General features: G+C 43.3%; 1 protein-coding gene across 5 annotated transcripts in view; it reads left to right on the forward strand.

Moving 5' to 3' along the window:
* Positions 1-6,702: 6,702 nt before the first annotated feature.
* Positions 6,703-14,994, forward strand: part of zgc:136493 (uncharacterized protein LOC692276 homolog) — a 45,201-nt gene continuing 36,909 nt past the window's right edge. The window contains exon 1 of one of the 5 annotated variants that reach the window (XM_068057333.1): positions 6,703-6,914. Coding sequence is in view for 1 of the 5 variants with exons in the window: in XM_068057303.1 (XP_067913404.1) it covers positions 10,503-10,600 (98 nt within the window). In the remaining 4 variants the exon portion in view is untranslated. Of the gene's footprint in view, positions 6,915-10,487; positions 10,605-14,994 lie in introns of those variants that run through there. The other 4 variants (XM_068057303.1, XM_068057324.1, XM_068057320.1 and 1 more) reach the window with 4 other exon arrangements.

The following is a 14,994-nucleotide window of genomic DNA, read 5'->3' on the forward strand; positions in this document are numbered from 1 at the left end:
ATAGCTCTCTGTAGTAACATTGCACAATGTAAGTGCAGTGAAGCAAATGATAGCTGATCACTGTTGGGGGAAGGGCAAATGAGATACTATTTTTCCCAAGTTCTTTACACCCACCCAGGCCTAGATAGGGCGATGACAGAATTTTTAAATGAGCATTTATTTTACATAAAAATGTTTGGCAAACCTTTTTGAAGGACGTAAATTGTGTGACACAAATGGCACGTAGCACATCTGGCTGCTCTCCCTCTCCAATCCACGGGCTGGTGCGTTTGTCCCAGGGCGACTGGTCTCTGGCTCATTTGGTCACCAGCTACCCCTCAGCCTGCTCTTTGAGCATCTTAGTACAGGTTGGAAGTGTCTGCGGAGGGCTTGTCCTCTTCCAAACTACTTGTTTTTTTATCCAGAACAAAGCATTGTTTTATAATAATGTTGATCAGAAAAAAGCAGCCTTAAATTTCATGTTCCCAGTAATGCTAGTCACGAGGGTTCTTTATCCTGCTCAGGTTACAAACCTTATATAAGCCATTATTTCTTATTTGTTTCCTTGTTAAAAAAAAAATTAAATTTGGCTCAAAACTTCCTGCAGGCCACACCACCAGTGGAAAAATGGCAGAGCAAACACTAAACCAATCCGAGTGGAAAGGCCCAAATCCCATCCCAAATTAAGGGGTTGGGCTATCCCACTAGTAAGGTCACTTCAGTATTGCCTGTCCTGAACCACTGTCCTGCCGCTTTGACAGTGGAAAGAGGTTATGGAAGGGACCAAATAAATCTTAATTATGAAATCTTCTGCTCTCAATTGAGCAATTAGCCCTTTGTAAGACAATCAGCAAGACTCACCTCAGATCTCAGCTGGTATGTTCTCCTGAGGCCTTATAACTGTCAAATGATCTGAATTCCAGCGTAGGTGTGATACTAAGTAACAAAAATCATGGTCAATGTGGTCTCCTGGTCTAGTTTTGATCGACTTAGGGCAGTGGTTCCCTCACTGTGGTACGGGTACATGAGACATCTTTGAGGAGCAGGGGTGTAGCAGGAGAAATGGTCCAATGACAGATTTAACTATCTTTTTCCTCATTTGCTTAATTCATTATTTTTTAATTGCGTGTATATGTAAAGAAAAAAAGTTAGGATGCTTCCTGGTGAATGTTTATTCTGCATGTTGTATTTTTCACAAATGCAAGGACATGTGGTGTGGCCCAGGGTCAGGCTGGTGGGTTTGTCCCAGGGGAACAGGTCTTTGTGTCATTTGGTCATCAGCGACCCCTCAGCCCACTCTTTGAGCATCTTAGTATCGGTCGGAGGTGGCTGTGGAGGGTTCGCCCTCTTCCAAACTACTTGGAGTCAGCAAGGTTGCCTGGAGCAATGCACCTTCGAGGAGGAGAAGACCATCACTCGCATTTGTCATCATTGTATGTGTGGGCTTGAGTATTAGAGACTGTATGGTACTTGGAAGTGAAACTGAAAGGAACTAAGTGTTTTGGGGAAAACACCTGACCTCAGGATTGTCGTAAGGTCAGATAGGTATATGCTGCAGTAGTGAACAGAAGTCTTGATTAAAGTTTGTTAAATCTTTGTCAATGTTAAATCTTTGTTAAAGTTAAATCTGTGACTTCAAGTGTGATTCTTCAACCTGGGATGTGACATCACTTACCTGGCCTTAAGCTTAGAGAAGTGAGACAACCCACCGACCAGCCGTTTCCTAAGAACGCGGGACTCCCGGCTAGAGATGGACTTAAGAAGTCAGGAGGAGAGGGGTCACAACTGTTGAAGCCAATTGACCTCAACTGCCAGCCTGTGCTTCGGGAGACCCAACGTGTCTCCAGGCTGGCTGCTCTGAGGAAGGAAGAATGCACCATCTGGCCCCCGCAGGGAGTCTCACATCGTGAGAGGAGCCTGGTTCCTCTGCGTTCCCATTGTCGTTAGTCAGTGCAAATGAAATAGGTGGAGCCGACAAGGCTAGACGGGTCCTGGTACCATACAATGTGGAGCAGGAGACAGTGCTGAAAACTTCACCAATTTAGGTAAGAAATTCAGAGTCTTCATACTTTTAAAAAGAAACTTACTCTTGATATCACAGAATCAGAAAATCTAAACATCATTTAACACTCCATTAATGAAATGTATCATTTTATATAATTGTGTGTATGATGGTATGAACATCCAACACTTCGAAGGCTATTGTCTTGATGCAAAAAAGTTCAATTAATTTGTGTGCAGATACAACACAATATCCTGAATCACAAATTCAAGCAAACGCTTGCATTTGTGTAGCACCTTTAAGGTAAAGAAAAGCACCCAAAGGGACTTCACAAATGGAATTTAGCAAGGAAAAGGATGCAAGCCATGGAGGGAACAATTAGTAGGACATGACCGAAACCTGGCCAAAAAGATGGCTTTTGAGAAGACTTTTAATAGAGAAGAGACTGGTGGACATGCAGAGGATGTTAGGGAAAGAGTTGATCCAATGTCACCAAAGGATCCACCACTGGTGAAGTAAAGGGAGGGAGTTGTAGAAAAACAAATCAGAATCAGACCATTAAAGGATGTCGCAGAAGGTATTGTATAAGAGTGAATACTTCAAATTTAATATGTTATGGGACAGGAGCTAGTGTAGATCAATGATGGACGAGTGGGACTTAGTGCAGAACACGATGCAGGTTGCTGTGTTTTTTGGACAAGTAGTAGTTTGTGGAGGAAAGGAAGGCATTGGAATTTTGAGTCTAATGGTGACAAAGATTGAATAAAGGTTTCAGTGACAGAGGGGTGTCAATTTTGCACAGGTGGAAATAGGTGGTGTTGGTGATTCAATCTGCACTTGAAGGACTTGCACACTGAACATCAGTGATGACAATCTCATCTATGGCTGCACTGAAATGGAACTCGAGACACACCTACACACGTGCCTACAACGTCTCAGAGAATGTAACCTCAAAGAACAAAGACAAGTGCTTTTGTTCAATGAAAGCAAAATTGAATTCTTTGGTCATGTGTTCAGCAGTGAAGGAGTATCACCAGATCCACAGAAAGTTGAAGTCATTGCAAACGCTGTGGATCATATAAACATGCAAGAAATCCAGAGTCTGCTAGGATTCGTCACATACTGTAGTCGTTTCATTCCTGACCTTGCTACACTATCTGCCCCCTACGCGATCTGACAAAAGAGACCCCCGAGTGGGAATGGACTAAATCACACAAACAGGCAGTACATGAGATCAAATGACATTTGTCAGCAAGTTGCACAAATGCCTATTTCGAACCTGAGAAATGCAAGCCCAGTTGGTTTAGGCACAGTTCTCGTACAGAAAGACAAGATAAGTAACCCATTAATTGTTGCGACGGCAAGCTGATTGCTAATGCCTGTACAGCAACTTTATTCACAAACAGAGAAGCGCTCTCAATCACATGGGGTATCTTACACTTTCATCGCTACTTATAGGGAAGCGAATTTAAAGTAATAACCAATCATAGACCACTAGTGAGCTTGCTCAACAATCCACATAGCAAATCACCCACTTGAATAGAACATTGCGTACTCAAACTACAAGAGTTAAAGTTCCATATTGAGCATCAGCCAGGCAAGCTCAACCCAGCAGACTATCTTTCACGACATCCATTGCCAACAGTCAGCTGCACTAATCATGAGGAAAAGGTTGCTGAACAATGGGCTGGATTTTATTATCCGTCCACTGTGTGCGCAAAATAGCAGTGGTCCTGCCTGTGAGGTTGGCAGCTGCACTGCCGCAATTACATGGTGGGCCACCATTTAGCATAATAACGGCGGCTGTCACCCCAATCACATGGTGGGGGCAGCATTGGCAACGCTGTTAACGGCATCTCCTGATGTTGGATTGCAGAGTTCCCTCCTCCCCCTCCAACAGTATCCACTTGCAGAGGACCCTCCTTCCCTCACATCTGCAGATTGAGCTCAGCGGCAATGTCTGATGTGAAAAAAAATTCCACTAGATAACAAAGGATAACTTTCCTAACCTTTGCAGGCACCAATGACTCTTGCTCGATGGTGCCAGCTTTTCAAAGATGGGAAAGTGAAGGCATGTCATGAATAAGATTGTGAATGCCGGAAGGACTGCGGTGAATTAGATACAAATTCATGCAGAACAGTATGTCACAGATTTAAATTACGATCTCATCATGTCACGGTGGCGGTACCGCCACGGAACTTCACCGCCTCTGAGAAAATCGGAAACTGGCATTATGGCGTCGATCTCTCTGGCAGATTTCTCCGCGCTGATTCTCTGACCCTTCCCCTCCCCCCCACCCCCACTCCTGACAAAACATCTGCCTTCTAATGGAGCATAAAATCCAGCCCAACATCTTAACTACATAAGCATATATGTGGTGCCAAAGTCGTTAAAACTAGCTGACAACAAAGCAGCAACAAAACAAGATGAGGCTTTGCAATTATGTATGAAGGCTATGGAAATACAAAACTGGAAAACGTAATTGAGAGAACGTCAATAAACGAAACCATTCACACACTACAAGATCTTTACAATGTTCGAAATGAGCTTACCGTGACAACCACATCTGCTCTTGTATGATGCAATAACTGTATTTTCATTCCACATTCATTGAGAGAATGTGTTGCTGATATAGCACATTGACAGACACCAGGGAATAGTCAAAACCAAACAACTCCTTAGGGAAAAGGTATGGTTCCCAGGAATTGACCGCATGGTAGAGCACAAAATCAATGTGTTTGCCAGGACAAGCAACCACAATGTCAAATCTTCATGATCCTCTCAAGATATCCGAACCACCTCCAGGACCATGGATTGAATCCAATTCTGACATCGACATCTCAGATGAAGAACGTAAGTCAAATGAGATTACACCTGATGTAAGATGATATCCGATTCGTGAGAGAAAACATCCATCATACTTAAGTGACTATGTTACGACGTGAATTATTTATGTTTAAGTTTATTGTTTGCGTGGTGCCCAGAACTGGACACAGTACTCCAGCTGAGACCAAACGAGTGTCTTATATAAGTTCAATATAACCTCCTTGCTCTTGTACTCTATGCCCCGATTAATAAAGCTCAGGATACTGTATGCTTTATTAATTGTGCTGTCAACCTATCCTGCCACCTTCAATGCAAGGAGAGAAAGCAAAGAGGTGTGAGTGTCCATAATGTTTTGTGTGGAGAGAAAGGAAGGGGACCATTTGTGGAGGGTCACTGTGAGGCATGAGTGTGAGAGGGCAATAGGCCGAGGGTGTGTGTGAGTGTTGGCTGTTCAGATGGGGATGTGAGGTACCTGCAGAGTGAGAAATGAGTGGAGCTGCAAGATGTGTTGACCTGAGGTGTGCTGTGCAGGAGATTGCTGGCCAAATCAGAGTGTGGGGATTGGCACCTGAAAGCATTATACCACTCACCTATCATGCCCTCCTGAGGTCCTGCATCCTCTTGATGCATGACCTCCAGGTTGGAGGGACCACACTTCTGCTGCCGACTTTCTCAGCCACTTCCAGCCACACTTGCTTGCTTCGAGAGGTTGTCCTTTTTCTCCCGTCCATGGCGGAGCTCACCTCACTGCAGTCCCTCAGATTCTGCAGCAGGACCTCCAGCTAAGTGTGGGAGATCCAGGGGGGCAGCCGTCCCGGGTCTCCTCTCCATTCCTGTGGTTGCTGCAGCCTCAAAAATCCAAGTGCTGGTGAGGAACTGAATGTTTAAGGTGGTGGATGGGGTGCCAATTAAGCAAGCTGCTTTGTCCTGGATAGTGTCAAGCTTGGGTGTTGTTGGAGCTGCACCCATCCAGGAAAGTGGAGAGTCTTCCACCACACTCCTGAGTTTGTAATTGGTGGACAGACTTTGGTGGGGGTGGTCAGGAGGTCACCACCGCCTCTGACCTCTTAATGATGCTCAAATCTAGGCGAGATGTTTTAATAAGCTGATGGCCTGTTTGGGGTGAAAGAGGTAAACATTAAATGCGCCAGAAGAAAAACTCGTTTGGATGTGTGGAACAATGAGGAGAAATTTTTGCACAAAGATAACACTTGTGAGAATAAGAAATACTGAAATGTTGTTTCTACAGCTTGTGGAAAGTTACCAAGAAGTCATTTGTGCACAACATAATGAAATCACTGAAAAAGAGAACTGATAAGGATATGTCAGTGGAGACCTTAAGACAGTAAATCACTGACAAAGAGAATTGATAAGGGTATGTAAGTACAGACCTTGGGACAGTACATCACTTAAAAATTGTGCTTAGGCAGATAACAGAGAAACAGCAAGAGTTAGAACAAAGGATGTAGTGAATAAGAAACTGCCCCACTAAGATAAAGGCTGACAGCTGCAAGTTAAAACACATAATGGAGAGCCAAATAAGGTAAAACAAAAACAAGAGTTAGGGGCTAGAAAGTTAGAGTAGGGGGAGAAGTAAACAGAGGAGGAGACTGTAGCAACCATAGGATAGGTTAGTGTCATAATACGTTATAACCAATAATGTAAAATAAAGGCGTGGACAAATGGATTTGTATTGTATAAACATGAACTGAATATGTTGATCGGTGTGCCTGCTTGTAGGACACCCGATCTTGCAAGACCGTTAAATAAACTTACTTCTTCAGAGTTTGACTTGGTGTAAATTATTATCAAGTGGGCTACGTTTCTCACACACTGGAGCCATGGTCACCGTACTGTGAATAATCCCCTAAATAACCCCTCACAGGGCCTCGACCCTGAAGAGTAGATTTTGTGTCTCACTGAGCCCGGAATAGCCACAGGCAGGTGCTCTCAATGTTCGAGGTTGAGCCCTGACTCTTTCATCTCCTATCAATGTACAGCTTGTGATCCGAACGCTCTTCCAAACCCATCAACAAGCGACTGTAGCAGAGGGCTGACTGTAGGATCATTGACAGGGTAACTTCAGGGTGCAAAGCCCGCAGCCAGGTACTTATCCGCGGGCTCCATACTCTCCAGATATGCCCCCGGGCAGGAGACCTTGAGCAAATGCAATCCAAGTACAGTGTTTTAGTTCTATGGCATTAGTTGCCTTTATTTGGGAGCCGTGTGGCAGATACACTCACTCGCTCGTACAGAACACATTCTCCTGCCTTTCGGGTATGGCCTGGCGGAATGGGGAAGGCAGCCTAGCATGGGGTGGGTGGCATGTTTGCGGATGTGGATCAGTTTCAGACCGAAGTAGATTCCTGGCGAATATTGACATTCTGTGCTTAAAAACTCGGAACTACGACCCAAAGGAAAATAGTCCGATTCATGCAGCACATCTACCTGCATAGAGAGCAGGTATCAGCCTGCCAGTGACTCAACAAGTCCAGAAATCACAGACAGCGATCTGATGCTCTTGTGGACCTAGGAAATCCCTCTTGTGGGAGAAGCCTCCAGAGAGGCACCCCCATCCCCAGATGGTGTATGGGAAATTGAACCCGAATTTTCAGAAATGATTATCATCGTTTTGAAAAAGAGTAGAATGGCGATTTAAAGAAATATTTGGATAATTACCCGCCTAAAGCAGGGACATATAGGAGAAAAGCTGATCGTTCCGTTTTAAACTTCAGTATTATGGTGCAGAATCTGAACTCAAGTCTAGCAATACATTGTATTTTGAAAGTGTCTTTTCAATTTTTAATTTGCCAATATTAAGTTAGTTAAGGTAGGGGGATTCAAGGGGGGTTTCAGACTGCATACACCAACAGTAAACTGAAAAGCTGATGTACACATGGAACAAAATCAGAACTGCTGCACAAACCCACGCCAGGGTTGACTGTTGAATTTCTCATAAAACAGAGAAACTTCTGTCGAGCCCACAGAGTGGCAGAGAGAGAGAGAGAGACTGTTTCACAGTCCATAGATCTGCTACTGGACTCTAGATCCACTTATCCACCACTTTGACTGCAGAATATGCAAGATGTGCTGCAGCAACTTACTTTGTCATGTCATCAGTGAGTAGATAGAGGACATGCACCAACCAGGAGAGAGATATTACACACAAAAGTAACCCTGTGCAAACAAATCTCCATTGCTGTGGATAGCTCAGCCCAGGCCAGGGATCACCAGGTGCAGGTTAATATTTCATAATAATTGCCTTATTATTTACAAAAGTTACAGGATGTTAATCAAATGTATAGATATATTTTGTAATTTGCTAAAGCGAAATGTTGTGGATATTGGAAATCTGAAAGAAAAACAGAAAATGTTGGAAATGCTCAAATACTGGAGAGAGAAGCAGTGTTAACGTTTCAGGTCAATGTTCTTTCCTCAGAACAGGAAAAAGTTAGTGATGTAAGAGGTTTTAAGCAGAGGAAAGGGGAGGGAGGTAAAAAAAAAAGGGCAGGCCTGTGAGAGAGTGGAAGGCAGGAGTGATTAAATGACAAAGGGAATAGTGGAGCAAGGCAAAGCAGAGTGGTAATGGGACAAGAAAATAAAAAAAAGGATGGGTCTAGACGAGGTGTAAATGGGATAGCAGAATCATCATCCTCAACTGCTGTCTGAAAGTAATGAGAGTCGTGGTTATGATTTGAAACTGTTGAACTCAATGTTGAGTTTGGAAGGCTGTAAAGCATGTAATTAAAAGAGGAGGTATTGTTCCTCATGCTTCAGTTCAGCTTCATTGAGAAGCAGGTAATTTTAATTCTCCTTCCACTCCCACTCTGATCTCTCTGTCTTCGGCCTCCTACCCTGTTCTAATGAAGCTCAATGGATATCAGACTTCAACAGGGATACCTCATTATCATTTTAATTTTGGCTCTTGCGTCTCCACTGCACATAAGTGAGCATGATTTCACCTCAGTGATTTAAAGACTCAGTTCGTAGATGCAATAATGGAGGAAGTTTGGAGATTTGTGGATGTATTTAATATTCAAATAGGTACAAGGTGAAAAATGGAAGTGACAAGGACTAAGGCTGCACTCAGATTCAATGAGGCATTTCTGGATGTACTGCTGAGTGTGTAAGAGTGAGGAAAGAGGCCCTGTTTCCTAGCAATGGGAAAAGGAAACCTGCAACCACAACAATTAAGGCGTGGCTGGAGGTGGCCCAAGACATGATCAGCAGGAATGTTGTGATAAAGGCTTAGATCCAGACCTTACCAGATCAGGAATGGTGAGCAAAGTTGCAGATTCATGTACATCTTGTAGTGTCCCCACCCCACCCCACCTCACTCCACCCAATCTGTCTTGTCAAGCATACGCTATTCATAGCATTCCTCATGTCCACTTAACTTTCAGCAGTATCCATCATTCCTATTTCAATGCACTTCCTCATCTCCTCCTTCCTCCATTCACCCCAATCCTTACATAATGTGATACTCTCTCAATCAGCTCCCCAATTCTCAGCACATATCCTCAAATGGAATTGCCAACTAGTTCCTCAAATGCATGCCAGTGCCACTCATGATGCATCTGCCAATGCATCACTGCAGTGCGCTGCAGCCATCACATGCACACATGCCAATCCCACCATCTCACAAATCAAGGGACAAACTCTTAAAAATCAAGAGATTTGGTAGATAAATCATGAGTTGCTATTTTTTTCAAAGGTAAACCAATAAGAAAACATTTTAAAAACAGCTAAGGATCGTCAAAAGGGAAAACATATCTCCTTGTAATCTCCTGGCAATTATCAATGGCATAGGAACTATGTCCTCATTTGCCCTATAGGAAAAGCTATTATAGTTATTTGTAAATTTAGGCAAAACTTAACTTAAAGTGCTCTCTAAGGAATCATTAACAAATTCCTGGGTGATGCAGTGGAGATTTCACTGAACTGGAAAAACAAAAGTCAACAGAGCTGGAAAGCCTGCTGAATGCAAAGTGCAGTTATTTGCACAAATAGCATCTCCTGTAAGGGTTAGTTCTCAGTCTAATAAAATATTAGGCATTTGCACCTTGCTAAGTAATCTGGAAAGGTGCACACCATGGGCCTTATGAATCTTTCACAAACATTCCACTGTAAAATATAAATAATTCCGAGAAAGTGAATAAAACCTGAATGAAGTTTTACAACCCATGCAGACTGATCAAGGCCTTAGGGCTTCTCAAAAATTTTCTGGTTGTCGGGACCCACTTTTCAAATGATTCAATAATCATAGATCCCATATCTAAATTATAATACTAAATAATGTCCAAAATACAAAAGTACTGCATGTTAACAGTGTTTTAATAATGCTTTTAAAAATATAAAGCAGACCAGTTTCTTAGCCAAATGCAGTGAGGGGACGCAGCTGAGAAGAAACAGTTGCCTGAATGAGACATTTGCCAGAGTGAAGTTGGAATTCTGGTGCATGTGGTAAGTTCTGGTAAGTTTTTGTCCAGTTTACATTTTAGATTAAGAATCAGGCTTTAAATCTGCAGGTTAGATAAATAGCCTTGTGAAACAAGAAGCAGCCAGCAGTGGCAGTTATCTGTCAATCATTTGGAAGTCGTTAGGTTCAATGGGTGTTAACTATTTCAGCAGAAAGCTGAGCTAGCTATTGAGTCATCAGAATCCTGATATAAAGCAGACCAGTTTCTTAGCTGAATGCAATTGAGAAGAGACATTTGCCAGAGTGAGGTTGGAAATTTGATGCTCTTTATCAGCCTCCAGCAGTTGGTGAGTCTTCTTCCTTTGACTCCAAGGTAGGTGAGTGCAACTTCCCATTACTTCAGCTGTGAGTTATTAACTAATTTATTAATTAAAAAATCAGAATGTACAGAGATGGCAGTGCCAGTGGTGTGCTGCAACTACAGCGTGTGGGAATCTGTGGAATGCACTGCAATCCTGGACAACCATGCTTGCACAACTTCAACTCAGAATTGCTGAGCTGGAGACTGAGTTGCAGACATTGCGGAGCATCAAGGAGGGGGAGAGTTACCTGGACACTTTGTTCCAGGAGGCAGTCACCTCCCTTAGAATAGGGAGGCCATTAGAGATGGCCAATGGTCATGTACAGGAGGGTGTGACTGTGAGTGAGGCAGGTAGGAAGAATCAGCATGTACTGTTGGAGGAGCCTCAGCCCCTGATCTTGCCCAACAGGTACGAGGTCCTTGTTACTTGTGTGGGTGAAAAGAAGGACTGCAGTGTGGATGAGCAGACTGACCATGGCACTATGGTGAAAGATGCCATTCCAGTGGGGGGAGTGAAGAGAAATGTGGTAGTGATAGGAAACAGTATAGCCAAAGGGATAGATACTGTTCTCTGTAGCTGTGACCGGAAGCACTCACGGCTGTGTTACCTGCCCGGTGCCAGGGTTAAGGACATTTTGTCGTGGCTGGAGAGGAACTGGGAGGGGGAGGATCCAGTTGTCATGGTCCATGTGGGAACCAATGACATAGGTAGAACCAGAAATTATGTTCTGCTTAGAGAATTTGAGGAGTTAGGGTCCAAATTAAAATGCAGCACATCAAAGCTAATCATCTCCAGATTGTTACCTGAGCCATGTGCAAATTGGTACAGGGTAAAGCAGATTAGAGAACTAAATGTGTGACTCAAAGAGTGGTGTGGGAAGAAAGTGTTTTGATTATTGGGGCACTGGCCTCAGTACTCAGGGAAGAGGGAGCTGTTCCATTGGGATGGGCTTCATTTGAACCAGGATAAAACCAGTGTCCTGGCCAATCGCATAACTGGGGCTGTGGACAGGGCTTTAAACTAACAGGGGAGAGGGTTTTGGTAAAGGGAAATTTAGAAATCCAAAGAGAGAGGTCAGGGCATTGGTGCAGGATAGTGATGTGGGTAACTCCCAACACAATGGAACAGAAAGTTTAACAAAAATTGTGCATTGCAGGGAATAGAGGTAAAAAAATGAAATTAAAGTTCCTTTATCTGAATGCACGAAGCATCTGAAATAAGATAGATGAACTAGTGACACAAATAGAGGTAAATGATCTCGATCTAATTGCCATTACTGAGACAAGGTTACAAGGAGATCAAGGTTGGGAAATGAATATTCCAGGGTACACAATACTTTGGAGAGACAGACAGAATGGCAAAGGAGGCAGGGTAGCCCTGATAGTAAAGCATGCCACAAGGACATTAATCAGAAGGGATCTGATCTCAGAAGATCATGAAGTAGAATCAGTTTGGATGGAAATTAGGAACAGCAGGAGTCAGAGAGCACTGGTGGGAGTAGTTTACAGGCCCCCTAACAGTAGATCTATTATTGGACAGAACATGAAATGAGAAATTATTGGAGCATGTAAAAAAGGTAATGTATTATTTGTGGGGGACTTCAGTCTGCATAGAGACTGGGACAATCAAATTGGCAGCAGTGGTCTCGAAGTTGAATTTGTAGAATGCTTTTGTGACAATTTTTTGGAGCAATACATTGTAGAACGAACTCGGGATAAAACTAACTTAAATCTCGTATTGTGTAATGAAGCAGGGTTAATAAGCAATGTCATAGTAAAAGATCCACTGGGAAATAGTAATCATAATACCATTGAATTTCATGTTAAGTTTAAAAGTGACACATTTCAATCACAAACAAGAATCTTAAGCTTAAATAGAGCCAGTTACCAAGGTATGAGGGGAGAACTGGCTAAGGTTAATTGGATAAATAGACGGTAAGTGAACAGTGGGAAATATTTAAAGAAACAATTCAAAGGGTTCAACAAAAAGAAAGACCCATCATCCATGGCTCACTCAAAGTTAAGGAGAGTATTAGATGAAAAGAAGAGGCTTACAATGTTGCAAAAAAATAGTAGCAAGACTGAGGATTGGGAGTGTTTTAGAAACCATCAAAGGTCCACCAAAAAGTTGATATAAAGGGTAAAAATAGAATGAAAGTAAACGAGGCAGTAATATAAAAACAGATTGTAAGAGCCTTTATAAGTACATAAAAAGGAAGAGAGTAGCTAAAGTAAATGTTGGTCCCTTAGAGGCAGAGAAGGAAAAATCATCATGGGGAATGAGAAAATGGCAGAGGCATGGAACAAATATTTTGTGTTTGTCTTCACAGTAGAAGACACAAGTTTCATACCAGAAATAGGCAGTAACCTAGGGGCTAAAAAGAGTGAGGAAATTAAGGATATTGATATCAGCCGCGAAAAAAATTGGAGAAATCTGAGGGACTAAAATCTGACAAGTCGCCAAGACCAGATAACCTACATCGTAGGGTTCTAAAAGAGATAGCTGCAGAGATTGTGGATGCATTGACTATGATTTTCCAGAATTCCTTAGATTCAGGAATGGTCCCGTCAGATTGGAAGTTGGGAAATGTTAAACCACTTTTTGAGAAAGTGGGTTTGAGTACCGCCAGGTCTACTCAGCTCATGACAGCCTTGGTTCAAACATGGACAAAAGAGCAGCATTTGACCAAGTATGGCATCAAGGAGCCCTCGCAAAACTGAGTTAAATGGGAATCGGGGGAAAGCCCTCCGCTGGCTGGAGTCACACCCAGTTCAAAGGAAGATGGTTGCGGTTGTTGGAGGTCAATCATTTGAGCTCCAGGACATCACTGCAGGATGTCCTCAGGGTAGTGCCCTAGGCCCAACCATCTTCAGCTACTTCATCAATGACCTTCCTTCAAGCATAAGGTCAGAAGTGGGGATGTTCACTGATGATTGCACAATGTTCACCATTCGTGACTCCTCAGATACTGAAGCAGTCCGTGTAGAAATGCAGCAAGACTTGGACAATATCCGGACTTGGGCTGATAAGTAACATTCGTGCCACACAAGTGCGAGGCAATGACCATCTCCAACAGGACCTAACCATCTCCCCTTGGCATTCAATGGCATTACCATTGCTGAATCCCCCACTATTCACATCCCAGGGGCTACCATTGACCAGACACAGAACTGGAGTAGCCATATACATACCGTGGCTACAAGAGCAGGTCAGAGTCTAGGAATCCTGTGGCGAGTAACTCACCTCTTGACTCCCCTAAGCCTGTCCACTATCTACAAGGCACAAGTCAGGAGTGTGATGGAATACTCTCCACTTGCCTGGATGTGTGCGGCTCCAATAACTCAAGAAGCTCGACACCATCGAGGACAAAGCAGCCTGCTTGTTCCCTCCCATTCACATTCACTCCCTCCACCACCAACACACAGTGGCAGCAGTGTGTACCATCTACAAGATGCACTACAGCAACGCACCAAGGCTCCTTCGACAGCACCTTCCAAACCCACGACCTCTACCAACTAGAAGGACAAGGGCAGCAAATGCATGGGAACACCACCACCTGCAAGTTCCCCTCCAAGTCACACACCATCCTGACTTGGAACTATATCGCTGTTCCTTCACTGTTGCTGGGTCAAAATCCTGGAACTCCATTCCTAACAGCACTGTTGGTGTACCTACCCCACATGGACTGCAGCGGTTCAATAAGGCAGATCACCACCACCTTCTCGAGGGCAATTACGAATGGGCAATAAATGCTGGCCTGGCCAGCGATGCCCACATCTCATGAATGAATTTTTAAAAAAAGAAAGAAAACAGGGAACTACAGGCCAGTTAGCCTAACATAAGTCATTGGCAAAACACTGCAAACTATTATTGAAGAAGTCTTAACCATTGCACTTGGAAAAGTATAGTATGATTAGAAAAAGTCAGCATGGTTTTACTGAAGGGAGATCCTGTATGAGAAATTTATTAGAGTTTTTTGAGGATGTAACTAGTAGGGTCGATAGGGACCAGTAGATGTAGTATACCTGGATTTTCAAAAGGCATTCAATAAGGTGCCACATAAAAGATTAATAGGCAAGGTAAGGGCTCATGGTATTGGGCATGGATAGAGGATTGGTTAACAGGCAGAAAGCAGAGATTGGGCATAAATGGGCCATTTTCAAGTTGGCAGGCAGTGAATAATGGGGTGCCGCAAGGATCTGTGCTGGGGCCTCAGCTATTTACACTCTATATTAATGACTTGAATGAAGAGACAGAGAGTAATGTATCTAAGTTTGCTGATGATACAAAGCTTGGAGGAAAGGGAAGCTGCAGGGAGGATGTAGAGAGGCTGCAAAGAGATATAGACAGGTTAAGTGAGTGGGCAACAAGATGGGAAATGGAGTATAATGTAGGGAAATGTGGA

Source organism: Heterodontus francisci, chromosome 2 (genome assembly GCF_036365525.1).
Source record: "Heterodontus francisci isolate sHetFra1 chromosome 2, sHetFra1.hap1, whole genome shotgun sequence".
Lineage (NCBI taxonomy): Eukaryota > Metazoa > Chordata > Chondrichthyes > Heterodontiformes > Heterodontidae > Heterodontus > Heterodontus francisci.